The 14,536-nt window shown below is 36.6% G+C and overlaps 1 protein-coding gene across 3 annotated transcripts in view; it reads right to left on the minus strand.

Annotated features, from left to right (window-relative positions):
- Positions 1-14,536, minus strand: part of EP400 (E1A binding protein p400) — a 50,017-nt gene that overhangs the window by 23,105 nt on the left and 12,376 nt on the right. For all 3 annotated transcript variants that reach the window (XM_068910956.1, XM_068910957.1, XM_068910955.1), the window contains 17 exons: positions 14,010-14,195; positions 12,446-12,586; positions 12,264-12,342; positions 11,943-11,995; positions 10,398-10,455; positions 9,647-9,736; positions 8,205-8,312; positions 7,294-7,487; positions 6,922-7,099; positions 6,102-6,238; positions 5,549-5,718; positions 4,892-5,066; positions 4,356-4,492; positions 3,546-3,732; positions 2,419-2,585; positions 1,272-1,426; positions 510-746 (listed from right to left, as the gene is read on the minus strand). In XM_068910956.1, coding sequence (XP_068767057.1) covers positions 510-746; positions 1,272-1,426; positions 2,419-2,585; positions 3,546-3,732; positions 4,356-4,492; positions 4,892-5,066; positions 5,549-5,718; positions 6,102-6,238; positions 6,922-7,099; positions 7,294-7,487; positions 8,205-8,312; positions 9,647-9,736; positions 10,398-10,455; positions 11,943-11,995; positions 12,264-12,342; positions 12,446-12,586; positions 14,010-14,195 — 2,452 coding nt within the window. The remainder of the gene's footprint in view (positions 1-509; positions 747-1,271; positions 1,427-2,418; positions 2,586-3,545; positions 3,733-4,355; positions 4,493-4,891; positions 5,067-5,548; positions 5,719-6,101; positions 6,239-6,921; positions 7,100-7,293; positions 7,488-8,204; positions 8,313-9,646; positions 9,737-10,397; positions 10,456-11,942; positions 11,996-12,263; positions 12,343-12,445; positions 12,587-14,009; positions 14,196-14,536) is intronic.

The raw sequence follows: 14,536 nt of genomic DNA on the forward strand, positions 1-14,536 counted from the left end.
ATATCGAGAAAATATGGGCAAGAAAATTTAGCTTTTGTAAAGGCAGTGCATTACCCCAGAGATAAAATTAATACATCAGTGCTCAGTATTCTATATACATGCTAATAGGCAGTGCACATACAACCTTAAAGCAAAGCCTCATTGCTTTTCTCTGCCTAACAGTAGCGACTTTCCTCTCTGCGAGAGAGGCCTTTAGCAGATGGATTAGTGTTGAATATGAAAGGAATAATTAGGATAGAGCTAAAACATTTGGTCTGAAGGAAGTCTTGCCAGCAGAAGAAACATGCAGAAATAGGAGATTAAGTTGACACCACTAATGTATGTCCACAGCAATTCTATTGTTTCTTATCCAATTTTCGATTTTCCTTGGTCATAAGCAACGTAGTGAACAAGGCTAATCAGAAGAGTGAAAAAAAAACAACGATTCTGTACACATTTTAGGGTGCCTAGTAACTTAACCTCATTGTAGTAAAAAGGTGGGAGAAACCTTGAAAGGGGAGGCCACTTACTAGGCAACCGTGCCTGGGCCTGAGAGGTGAGTACCAGCCTCTGAGGCAGCACACTCTGTTGGATGGTGTGCGAGGGGGGCTGTGGCTGGGTCTGGCCCAGCTGGGAGGCCTGTGCAGTGGTCTGACCCCGCTGTTTCGCAGGATTGGCAGTGCTAGTTGCTGTGGTGAAGGTCGCTGCTGGCGGGTGTCTTGGAGCACTGGTGGAAGCCTGAGTTGTCTGAAACTGTGCTGCTGCAGCTGCAATCAATAAGGTTTGTTTGTGCAAGCTGTTAGAGGTTTTAACTCCACTGTTTTAAACAACCTGCATTAAAGAGAAACCTTCCGAGAGGATATTAAAATGGCTACAGGAATGGCTTTTCCTTACAGACTGGGATTTTTATCCATACCTACTACTCCATCCTATTTTTACAACATTATATATCTGGTAAGTATTGTTTAAAGGCTAAATAAATACACAAAAGCACTGTAAATTCCCATGTTTGACAGAACATTACCCATGATCTAGGTTTAAAAATCAACTGTCCCATATTTATTCCATACATTACCAGTTAATTACAAAAGGCTTAGTTTTGCATTATACTGGCAGATCATACTGTACAAACTAGTGGCGAAATGTACTGGCAATTAGTTTGCTGGTATTTTAAAGCCATTAGTATTCTAGACCATTAAGCTAGAGGGAAAAAAAGAGAGTTCTATTAACAGACTAACTTGTATCAGTGTATTTAGAGGTTTATGTAATCAACATAGCATTAATTCTCTTACCTTGATTTGAAGAAACTGTAGCTATGGGTGATCTTCCTCGTACTTGTCCCTGTTGAGTTACTGTTGCTGTGGTCACTGTGCGTTGAACTTGAGCGCTTGGAAAAACTACTGTCCTGCCCTCAGGTTTCTGACCGTACTGAACTGGTTGAAACAACCTGAAAAAAAAATAAGAAAGTCAAAGCCTATACAAAGATCGCAATTTGGCTTTTAAAATTAAACTCTGTCAGCAAGTGGAAAGTATAAACTTCTCCCAGGTGAACTTTGCAGTCTATCACTTCTAGTTCATCAATCAAAAATCTGTCAATGTTTTTTTTAATAGAATACATCTCAGGCTATCACAGCTATATCTTCATAAACTAATCAAGCCTACAGCTTCACTGAATCTTTTAAGAACAGCTATATCAAGAAAATACAGTGGGCTTCACTCACCAAGCTGCAAGAGCAGTAACAATACTTTTAAAAAGAAGGAAAAAAAAGAAATTGCAACACCCTTGCAAAGCCTATATCCAAGAAACGAACAACCAAAACCAGAGGCTCTTTTAAGACCTCTGAAGAGCTTCCAGCTGATCATATCAGATGCTAACGTCTTGCTGATAGATGGCTGGTAAAGTTGGCAAGACTCACTTCAGAAAACTTAACATATGAAAATGCCACCAAATCAGTTTGCTAAGCCCCAGAAAGAAAACACGCTTACTGTAATGCATCCAGTTAAATACAGGAAGAATTAAAATTACTGCAAATGGTCTATCCAGAAATCTAGAAAAAGAATGGGGCCCTCATACCATTTCCAGAGAGATGTCAACAGCCCTGCAGGTCATCAGGCAGCTGTTTTTCACCAGAAAAACAGCTCCACATTACTTCGAGATCATTGGTTCCATAAGAGACAAACACTCAAAAATATACATCTCTTATAACACCGCAAGCACAGCTAATAGTTTTGAAGAATCATTTCCAATATTGCAAAACAACACTTTCTTGCCATACACTAGGACTCAAAGAATACAATTAAATAATAAAAATAAAAGCCAAAGTCTGAGGTTTTGTGTGAATTACATTACCAGAGATACAGACAGAACTCTGCAGACATATCAACAGAATTACATTTTCTTTCTTTAATTCTAGCTAAATGGAGGGCAGCTGTACATACCTGCTTGGTTTGAGCTTCACTGGGTTGGGCCTGGGTGGTGGTGGAGGGGAGCTGTAGATCTCTTCAATAAGTTTTCTAGTAACCTTTTGTTTCGGCAACGTTTGTGCTTCATAATGAGTCATTCTGTTTTCCACTCCAATTAGATCAAAAAGAGATAGGTCTGATTCCTATAAGAATTGTAAAATACGATTTATTAATTTATGTGATGATTCATATAGTTAAGTGCTCTCCATGGTCTACGCTGAATTCACTTTCTGTATTTTACTTTCTAATTTGAAATACATGCTTGTAAGTTTAAAAAGAAACTACTAACTACTAGTAAAAACTGTCTAGAAGTTTTGGAAACGCATCTTAGGCTGGTAGACCCATTTTAAGCATCAGAATGGGAAGAAACAGAATTGAAATCATTAGTCAGTCTAACACAAATCAAATTAAGTAAGTCACCATTTTACAATTCTTCATATACCATAACTTCCAAAGAATCAAGCTGAACTCTTAGAATGTGTTTGTTGACTATGGAACTCAAATGCCAAACTAAGAAGCATCCATACGCATTTGAGAGTAGAAAAATACGGAAGATGGAAAATAAGAACAGCCAAAAATATTGTCTCATCTGCTCCATCATTCATCCTCCTCTTTAATGAAATTATTTCTTTTTGTTTACCCTAGAGGGCAACATTTCTTTAATGACAGTACAAATAGCTGTACTTCAAATGGATTAATAGAAGTGTACTAATTAATTAACTAAAGTGCACCAAAGAGCCTGTTCTCATTACTTACTGAAAGCAGAACAAAAATTACAGAATTTGGTAAATATGCACTGTGCTACCTGGAGTGATTCTGGTGTAGGAAAAGTCCTGCAGATATGAGTATGATGCAAAGCAAATCTAGTTTCTCTTCAAACACATAGTTCTTGAGAAATTACTGACTACAAACTGCTTGAAAACCTCAAACTACTATCAAGAAAAAGAGATTCAGAAAGTACGCATTTGGCGTGTATGGCTATGGAATAATGCATTCTTTCTATTTATAAACTTCAGATAGGCTGATGATGTATAATAAAACAAAACTAAACACTGAAATTCTACAAGGGCATTAAGGAAAAAAAAAGTTTACTTTTTACTCACCTTCCAAATATCCTTTTCTAGGGCACTCAGTACCAGAGATGCAGTTCTATATTCTAGTGTTTCTGATACAAAAGAGGTACTTGAAAGCCGAGGGTTAATCAGATCAGGGTGATTACAAATCCTTTGCAGCTGCATCAGGACATGCAGGACACTGACAAAGTGTCCACTTTTGAGGGCTTCTTGGGTTCTATCAAACAATTTGCACAGAAAGACATCAATTTAAGCACAGCTTGAATCAAGTCATAAAGAGATGCCCTTAAATTGGCAACTTAAGAATCTTGTGCAAAAATCTTCATATATGCTTCGCTTTTATATAGGTCTTTCCACAGTATTTTAAGTAGCACTGTCATAAATACCAGTTTGGAAACATGAAACTTCGGGACCAGTGCCACCCTACAGTCAGACACAACCTAAGCAGTTCCCTATCCTCCACCTACACTTTTTTGTTTCTGTTCCATCCCTCCGCCTATCACAAACCACTTAATACCACAGCACAGGTAAAGGGAGGGGATGACACTTTAGGCTTTACGTAATAAAGAACCCTTTGACAAATTCTACAACAAAATAATGACAAAACTGACCATTATAACTTGATTTAAAGGTTCTAGAGTTAAATCCATACGTTTGTCATTAGGCTTATAACAGCACTAGCTTGTAATTCTAGCTTACAATGTAATCATATTCTATTCACTAGTCATGATGGAAAAATCCAGAAAAGCATTAAAATATACCCAACCACGACAACTGTTTATCATCTTGCTTAAGCATCAAAAATGAGAGCGCTTCTTATCTACTGTTTTAACTCCTTACCCTGGTTGTAATATGACATCTTCATACATAGCTTTTTGTCGACTAGAAAGGCGACACTTTAGCACATGTTCATATTTCTTTGTTAGCTGCTTTTCAACATCTCTCTTTGATCTTCGCAAAATAAACGGCTGAATCATCTGAAACATTTCATAATTGAGGGGAAAAAACAAAACTTTTCTCACTTCAAAGAGGCACTTTTACAACAGGAAGCTAAACCCACTCACATCCAATGCATTTAATATGATAAACTTCATATATGACATGCAATTACATTGCTACATACACAGTTATGTGTTTTGTTGTTTAATTTCTGTGCCATGCTTCAAAATCTAAGCCTTGTATTATTTAAAAAACAAACCTCTATCTGTACTCTTCCGGTAGCAGAAAACCCTACTTACAGTAGGAGTTCCTGTCTGAACTGATCAAAGCATTAAGAAAGGCCAAAACTTCGAGGTAAACCACTTTTTTTTTTTTTTTAATAAATCAGTCATGTTTAACTACTGTAGTAAGGAAGATGAGAAAAAATAACAACATACTCTGTGTAACCTGATGACCAGTTTATGGCAATAATCCTGGTTCTCCTCATTAGCTGCTTTTACTGGAAAATCTAGATAAGGTCTAGAAATTCCTGGAATCAGAAAATGTACCATGGTCCACAGCTCCATCAACGTGTTATGCAAAGGAGTGTCTATCAGAAGCAAACGATGCTGACTGTGAATAATAAAAAAAGATTTTTAACCGATATAGCACTTCGATAGCATCATTGTGAAAAGGAGACCAATATTCAAACACTACATTTACTGCACGTTTAGGATTGTCAGATACACGGAAGAAATAAGTAGTGTTAAAAAGTTAAATCCAGGATAAATATCTTTTTAATCTTTAATATGCTGTCAAGCTAGCTTCTTCATTGCAAAGTATCACAACATATAAGGGGACCTGTCTGGGAGCACAGAGTACTAGCAGAGAAGAGTTCTAGTGGTAAGGTAGCTGCAACCACGATACGGTGAGCATGTCTCCGAATCCTGATTTTCAACTGAAAAACCTCTAGAAAGTGAACACTGGTAAATAGCACAGCAATTTGAGCAAACCAAATACAAGATAACTATACAGTTCTCTTGAATAGGAAAACTGATAGGACATGAAGAGAAAAAAAAACCCTGCCAATAGGAAAACAATGCCATGCTCCTTACCTTCGGAGACTGAAAAGCGCCTCCCAGTGTTTCTCTGTCATATTCTTTATTTGTTGCATCTCATCTACTATTAAGTATTTCCATCGCATTTTCATAAATGCTGGGTGGCCTTTGAACAGTTGTTTGTAGGAAGTGATACACACATTAAAGCTGTTGGGTTCCATCCATTCCTACAGAAAAGGAAAAAAAGAGCGAGATAGAAAAGCTAATGCAGAACTCTCAGGTATCTTACAACCTGCTATTTATTAATTAGGAACAGAAAGATACTATGAACCAAGGCATTTTAAAAGACAGTCTTGGTCTCTGAATTACAAGTGGTTCAGAAAGCAAGTTAAGTATTCTATGTATTGTTCAAGATCAAGAGAGTTCCAAAAATAACTTTGGAAATCCAGAACTGATAGATGTGAATCTCTCTGCAAAGTAACTTGTAGTGTTAAAAACTTCTTATATCCCATCAGGATATAAGGAACACAAAGATAAATGCAGCTTAAGAGAAGATTCTCACCATCTAAAATGCAAAATACGGTGGAGTAGGAGTTGCAAAATAAAATACCTGTCTCTTTGCCCTAAGTTCTCTTTGGCTACCAAAGTAGAGAAGAATTTTCAATCCTGGGCACCAGCGTTTCAATTCCAGCTCCCACTTCAGTATGTTACAGCTCCGTACAACAACAAGATGAGGACCCCAATTACCTACAGAAGGTAAAACATAGTAGTTAACAACAGAAAGTGACTCATGATAATTCATGTGACATATCTCCTTCCCTGATTTTTTAAGTGGAGTGTACTAAATTAGTTGTTCAAAGCGAGACCCAATAACAACACAAATAGAACTATTTTAATGACTAGTCTATTCTCTCTTATTTTTCAGACTCAAAGTACAACTTGTGTACCAAACAACTATTTTTCCCCCAATTACATCAACTGTTTGAATAAAAGATATTCCACACTTCCAGAACAAGCTTTGCTTTACTCATATTGTCAAAGCAACCTGGCTACAACACTACCAATGATACTTGATATGACATCCAAGGCACAGTTGTCCCACTGTTTATGTTTACTCCTTGAATTTAACCATCTGTGGCCATTTGGTCATTAAACAATTAGGGAAGATTTTTATACTTTTTTATACCAATAAACTAGGGCTTCTGAAGGATTTTTGTCATCTAGAAGGTAACAGCAGATTGATCAAACAGTATACTTAGCATGAAGGCACCCCAAGTCACGTTTAATATAAGAAGGTTTTTCTAAGATAATCATACGCTGTATGCTAACTAAAGTCTGATACGAATCAACAGAAAAAACTGACCCAAGTCTACGACTCATGAAGATAACACTGGCCCAGCACCTGTCCAAAATTGTGAGAAGCAAGTTACCTTCATTACAAGCTAAGTGCGCAAAAAAGGCAATCACTTGCACTGTTTTGCCAAGCCCAGCCTCATCTGCCAAAATGCCATTGAGATTCTTCTTGTAGAGCTTTGCTAACCAATCAAGTCCAATCTTTTGATATTCTCTGAGAGGTCCATACAAAAGGGATGGAGTATTATATTTTACCTGTAACAAGAATGAATTGATACTTTTTTTCTGATTTAAAGTCAAAGACCGTGTCATAAAGTATATCCATTTTACAGTTCACTAACTAGCAAAAATATTTACTGTTAATGTGGAGTTAAAATCTGCTAAATCACAGGAAGGCATTCTTTATGTAGAAAAAAACACATACAGTAGCAGAAAACAATGAGTTTTACCGCTGTTGTTATCCTTGAGCTGCCTTTAGGTAACAGCATTTCTGCTGCAGCAGCAACTTCTGATATGTCTCGCATATGTTTCTTTGGAGGACTTGATCTGTCTATACCCTTGTACTGGTCAATGCTGAGAAGTGAGTCTATGAGAACAACTTCTTTCTGAGGACTCTCCCTGTCAGAGATATGGTCTTCCATTTCTATGAGAGAGAAAAATTACATTGGTGTTTTAAATAAACATACACTTACGAACAGTTACACAAAGGAATTGAGATGGCTAGAATTCAGACAGGAATCTAAAAGAAGGTAGCTAGCTTTTAAAAACAACGCTATGACCTTAAACAGAAAATAGCTTAAGTTCAGGAACACGTTCTGGATATTTAACACTAGCTAGGCTAACAGGATCATTAGCTTTTTACAACTTCCGAGGATGTCCTCTAGTATTTCCTAAAATCTACCCTCAAATCTACAATTCTATCATCGTGTTAGCATAGAATAGCTGGCAACTGTGTAATAACAACTAGCTATGAAGTATGCCGCTTTATTCAGCGTAAAAAGGCTCTTCTATGGCTCACTACAGTTCCTGAGAATCTCTCACACATCCTTAGGTAGGCAAATATTATCCTCTTTTCACACACTGAGAAATGAAAGAAAAGGAAGAAAATCTTCAGATGATTATCCAAAAAATAATTAGTGATATCCAAATTCCAAATACTTAGCCAGAAAGCCACTGTACTTTCCCTTCCTTCTTGTATAGGACATTATTCTGCACTTAAAAATAGGAACCATTTAAAATGTGATTCATTCCATGCTTTTTTTCCTTTAGTACAAACAGTATTCGTAAAAGAGGCTCTAAGATCAATCACTTTATTTCACCCTACAGATCAGCACTTTCTTCTAAATAAAAAATAACTTACCTTCTTCACTGCTATCCTCTTCGCTGTCGGGCTTAGGCTGGGGCCAATGAAAATTTTCTGCAAAGGCACCTTCGTACATCTTTAGTAAATCATCCAAAGGCAATTCAGCTGAAGGTCATTAAAGCAGGTAAGTTTAGAAATATCAAAACCTTGTTACAATCAATACCATTTTTTTAAATCTCATTACATCCTTCACTATTATCTAACACACTAGTCCTCTATACAGAAGCTAATTATTACAGGTAATTATTAGTTGGAGGATGGCAAAATTTATTTAAAGACCTGGATTATGGAGAACACTTGCATTACACTGAGGCTTGCAGCATAACTAAGTAGTTTGCTCATCCAGCTTGCTTTCTACTGTATTACAAACTTATTATATAAACCAACAGTAAGCCAGTGGTTGGAGAGGTAGGGGCATCAAATCCAGCTGAGTGCCTGAATGACAATTAAAGAGTAGTACCTCAACCTTGCTACAGAATCTCCATGATCGCTTGCTTGGTCTGTTGAGGCAGGAATGTATAAGCTGTTGGTGACCAATCAATCCAGAAACACCCTCATTAGGAACTTGGCTGACTAGACAAGAGTTTTAATGCTTCCAGCTGTCCAGTTGGCTGCAGCCACTAAGCTGCCAAACAGACCAAACAAACAGATTTGGAAACTGAATATTGATTGCTGAGCAGGCCTAGCTTAACAGGAACCCTGTCGCTAAAAATCGGCAAGGTTTTTACCATGATAACTGAAATGATCTCCATGGGATACTTTGCGTACATCACGCTCTGCAAAGCAGTTGTTGCTATGTTGCTAACGGAAAAGGACTGCTAGTTAGAGCACTGCCATCCCTAAAAGCCCCTTTCCTTTCGAGTATTTATACCTCCAAGATAAGCACTTCAGGGCCCTTTCAAACTGATCAGGTACGCTACAAAACCCTGAGATACTCAAAACAGTTGATACAATTTTCACGTCTCCTCACACTCACACATCCCTAACAGGGAAGAAGCAGCACTGCTCACGATCAGCGTTCTGATGAAACTCACTACACTGAAAGACAAGTACCACCACTTGGTCAATCTGGTACACTTTTGTTTTTAAATGTTTATCACGGGCACACAGAACTTAGGTTGGGAGTCTTCTGCTGTGCGGTTTTAAAGAAGCACGATGTTTAGATAGAGAAATACTTTTTCTCAAGCCACACTGCTCGATAACTAGTTAAGTATATGAACTGCTTCACAAAGTACAGATATCCATCATCATCCCATAAACTAACTGCTACAACTTCCTGTACAGAAAAAAGAAAAATACAGATTATATATGACTGAACATCTGAAAGCATTCAGCTTTTTTTTTTTCATCTGATAACCCCATTCACAAATACAATAATTGCTATGTGTTTTCACATGTTATTTCAGAGTCCACAAAGAAGTAGTAAGCTGCATGCCTACCTTCTTTGGCTAGGTTAGACAATTCAATTTGATGGTTTATATTTCCTTCTTTAGCTTCTTGTTCTTCAATTGTTTCTTCTTCATCTTCAACTAAAATCAAAACAAATGCTAGGTATGGCATTCAAATTACACAATAATTCACAAAGTTTGTAACCCCCTAAATTGTAAACCAGCACAGGACATCATATAAATAAGTAGGATTCAAAAAGCATGAGACATGGAAAACAAGAAAATCTGAGAGTAGCTATACCTAGATCTTAAAGACAAGGGAAAGCACTCATGCCTCAGGAAAAAAGGCAGATTTGAAGTGTTAAGGGTTAGTTGACAATGGTCCCAAGAGATAGATTATTCTGGAGCTATAAACTGCGGATTTCTTTTGGTCAGAAACATGACACATCTGTCATCACAAGAAAGTCACTAAAGTAGGTGGACTATCCAGTCTGAAAGCGTCAAAAGAAGTTTAACAGTATTAGTAAGGTTTGAGAAACAAAAGAATGAGAAGAGAAAGAATCAAAATCTACCAACAATGATGGGAGTTTGTTTCTAGTGAAAATCTTATTTTCTAATTTTCACTGAAGCACTTTTCCTTAGTTTACTATCCAATCTCTCAAATAAGTGAATGAGGGTTGACATTTGGTTTGCAAAAAGTATTTGGTACATGCAGTAACAAACTGAAAATCAGTGGTTTCAGGGTTTTGTTATATAACTCACATATCGCACTATGGACACACAGTTCTGAAAAGTGATTTACCTTCCTCATCAGTCAAAGACGTGCTTGCCTTTCTTTTCCTTCCAGATGATGACGTACCCTAGCATTAAATAATTGAAATGTTTAAAATTATAGAACACAGAGCTAGGGATTTTTTTTTGGTTTTTTAAAGAAAGCAGCAGATGTCTTACAATGACAGCAGCTACTAGACACTTCATGTCTATCAGCACTTCCCCAGTCATGGAAACAAAATGAAAAAAGTGTCTCAAATTACCTTTACATTTACAATATCCATGTCTAAACTAATTATCTTCTCCCCCTCCTTCTGTTTTTAAACTCTCATCTTTAGTATGAAAGACAAAGAATAAGACTTTTGATTGTGCAATCTGAAGGGTGGCAAGCCTAAGTAAAACACACGTGATTTCAGCAAGATAAAACTATGAAAATTCACTTTGGAATTAAGAGTGTATCTGTTCTCCTTTACCTAATGACCTACCAGCTACTGTCAACCTGAACCAGCAATGCCATGTGAAATAGCACAGCGCTGTTCAGACTAATCATCTCAGGTTCAGAAGAACTATAGCTGCATTAATGACTCCTGGTAAGACATTTTAGCCTGGTTCAGTTATACAGAGGTGGATACTCTGCTTCTATATTGAAGGTAGTTTGCAATCAGCTAGTTCAAGTGTCTGTAGTCCAAAATACTAAGTTCCAGTGAGGCACAGAATAACAATACAAACTTTCTTTTAAAAGTAGTATTGAGGCACAGAACTTTTACCCAATTTGGAATCAAAGACTTCACTAGTCAAGAGAATAGCAATATGGCACAGGCTTGTGCACTGGCCTACAACGGTTCACTCTCTACTGTCCAGCACAATCTGTAGCATGGTTTGGCCAGCACAACACTCTCATAGACGGTACTAGGCCACAGTTTGGCTGATGATACATGATAAAGGTTGTTCCTAACTGGAAGTTCAGATGCAGGAATTCTGTTTGAGAGAGACAAACATTTCAGCAAGTAGACATCAGCTGTGCAGTGGCAAATGGCGCAGGGCCACAGAACAGTCCCCTGCTTGTTTTTTTCCCAATTGCACAAAGGTAGCCAAGGAGTCCTAGCACACATTTCATCTAAGGCAAAGGATATTTAAGTTTCATTCCGTTTGATTCATTCTGCAACACATACTTACATATCTCAGAAGGTAAACCAGGACATAGGCTGCGAAATAGCTGAAAATGAGCTTTGTATGCCCCACAAAGCTTACTCCGACTACAGTAGAATAAAGTCTAGCCCAAAACAAAGTCTAGCAATTAATTTATGCAGCTTGTGTTCTTATAACCTTAGAATGACTGATTCAAAGCCACTGAATAAATACGAACTCTTCTTTGAAGAGGCATGTGTTAACCACAACACACTTCCCCAATTCACTGTTAAAGGTTATGGTTCATAATCAAAAATAATGATACATATGCTATTGACTATAAGTTCAGTTGTCAGTAACTGCACAGGAATCTGCTTATCTTTGGTGTGCATTTAAGGAACATATTAATTTAAATTAATCTGATTATTTTTAAGAAACAAAAACTTACCATTTCACTTTCTCTTTCCAATAAAAGGTCTTCTGTAGGTTTTGCATCCTTACCTAGAAAATTATTATATTTGATGTATGCACTAGTTACTTAGCAATTTTATATTTCAGAAGTTAACTTTTAATTGCATCCAACAGAAAACACAAAAACAATTAACTAGCATAAAAAAAATCATAACTCATAGCTCAGATTTGTTCAGAATCTATTATTAGCATCTACCAATTCTACCGCCAATAAGATGAAATCCCAATTCAGTGAAATTATACAGAACAAAAGCATGAGAATTTATACGGGGTTGCTTATGAAATGAAATACAATTACCTTTCTTTGAAATTTTCTTTAAATTCAAAGCTTTTTTCCTTTTCTCTTGAAATTCAATTTGCAGTTTTATTTCAACAACCTAAAACGTAAATCAAGTCTAATAAAGCATTTAGATTTTATAAATTGAATACTGAAGATAAAAAAGCAGAGACTTACACAAGTATTAAAAAGCCAGCATTTACCTGTTCGATGTTAGACCAGAAGTATTCTATTTCTCTAGCAATTGATGCAGCAATTCGCCTTAGTTTGTTTTGTTCTTCCTTTTTTGCTCGCTCTTCATTAAGTTTCTTTTCTTCGTGATAACGAGCCACAGTTCTTACCATCTAAAACACCATGAGAGAGGCTCAATTTGGTTACCTCAATATATAGAACACCATATTTCTTAAGATTCTATGAGTTAGCAGCAGCTAAATGTTGACTGTGGTTTTAATACATCTAGCAGTTGCCTCCAGTATTTTGAATTCTTACCATGTCAGTAAAACAACAGACATGAAAAACAAAGGGAGAAAGAAAGGGTTACAGTACAGGAACTGTAACCAAGCAATCAAGTAGAGAACTCTTAATTCACTCTTCTCTCTCAATACAAGAATTAGAGAAAATCTACTAAAACTGGCAGCAACCATACAAAAGAAAACCTTTTTCAGACAATACATATTAAGCATAGAAATCACATCCCAATATGTCACAGAGACATAAATGAGGGTAAAATTAGTTCAGAAAGACAGTACATACATGAATGAAATACAGATCCATCAGTGCCTGTTAAAGACTGATTCAACTGCAACCTGTACCTCAGGAGGTCCCTAAAACGTTGACTTCCAGAAGTTTGAAGGGTACTGCCAGGGGAAGGATCATTCCATATTTGCTCTGCCTATTTCTCCTATTCTTAAAAACCTACCATTGGTCACAAAGTACTTCAAATTTAGATTCAAATTATTTTCAAAATGCAGATCTGTGTTCACAAAATGATACAACTACTTTAAAACTATGTTTCTAAGGAAAAGAGTCCTGAATTTGCAGCATTTTGGGAAATACAGTAGAAAACAAAACGGCCAATTAAACCAATGATCTTCAGTTTTTCTCTTCATTACCCAAAATCGGTTCAAAAATGTTTCAAAAGAAGGTGTAAAATTGCCAGAATCCATAGCAAACACTTGTTTAATATATGTAAACAGATTTTACATATCATCTCAAAGCCACCTAATTTTCATTCATATTTTCAATTATGCCCACTGTGTTGCTCTCTTCCCCTACAGAAACAGTTCTATACCTTGCTTCCACTGCTGCCCCTTAAAATCTCTAACTTCTCCTTCATCTTCTGAGATGAACAGAAGAACTGAACAGAGAACCACACTCAGTGGAATTTTTTTTAAGAAATTGTATATTTACTTTTCATTGAGAGAAGTAAGTGACACATGAGACAGGCATGATGGCCATTGTTTTTAAATATGACAGAGTTAACATACATACTGAGGCCCCTAAATAAGTTATTTTATTTCAAGAGGAACAAAGGCCACAAAACCCAAAACTATTGTCTGCTTCTGAAATCACAATTATTGATTCAGTACCAAATGCTAGATTATCCCAAGCTGATTACTTGGCTTCTCTTTTAAGATAAAAATCAGTGCTTTATACTCTCATCGCTTTTTTCCATAGGAAAAAAACATTTAAATAGCTTTGGTACAAAGTTGAATGACACCAAGATTAACTGTTTTGATTCAAAATGATGACGCATTTTTCAAGTACCTTCTTAGCAGTTGCCATCTTCCACTTTCTCTCTTGAGCAAAATCAGTTGCCATCCACTGCATTTCTTCCAGCAAATAATCCCAGTGAGATTTCGGTCTTGGAGCCTCTTGGAGTTTAGGAAGTCGCCTCAGGGACCATAAACCTTCCTTCCTCAGTTCTGCTATTCGCTGATGGATTTGATTTTCCTTTAAAAAAAAAAGTACATGTCATTACAAAGAAGCTACATGATGCACCTGCAATAGCAGTCAAATATAAAAACAGTATTTCCTCCAGCTTCATCAAAATAATTGACAGCAAAAAAAAAAGTGTAACAACATAACACACACATTATACAAATCAAGTGAATATTTTATCAGTGTAGGAATTACCAGACTAAATTCAGCTTACGCACAAAGAGAAACACAGTACTTTATCCTGTATTATAAAAAGTACCTTGTTAAATAGAAGAATGAAGAGGTTCACTGGATAGCACAAAAAACAAGTTACAAGACACAAGCAAACTGCAATCAAATAATCCTTTTTTTAT

The sequence above is a fragment of the Struthio camelus genome, chromosome 17 (genome assembly GCF_040807025.1).
Source record: "Struthio camelus isolate bStrCam1 chromosome 17, bStrCam1.hap1, whole genome shotgun sequence".
Taxonomy (NCBI): Eukaryota; Metazoa; Chordata; class Aves; order Struthioniformes; family Struthionidae; genus Struthio; species Struthio camelus.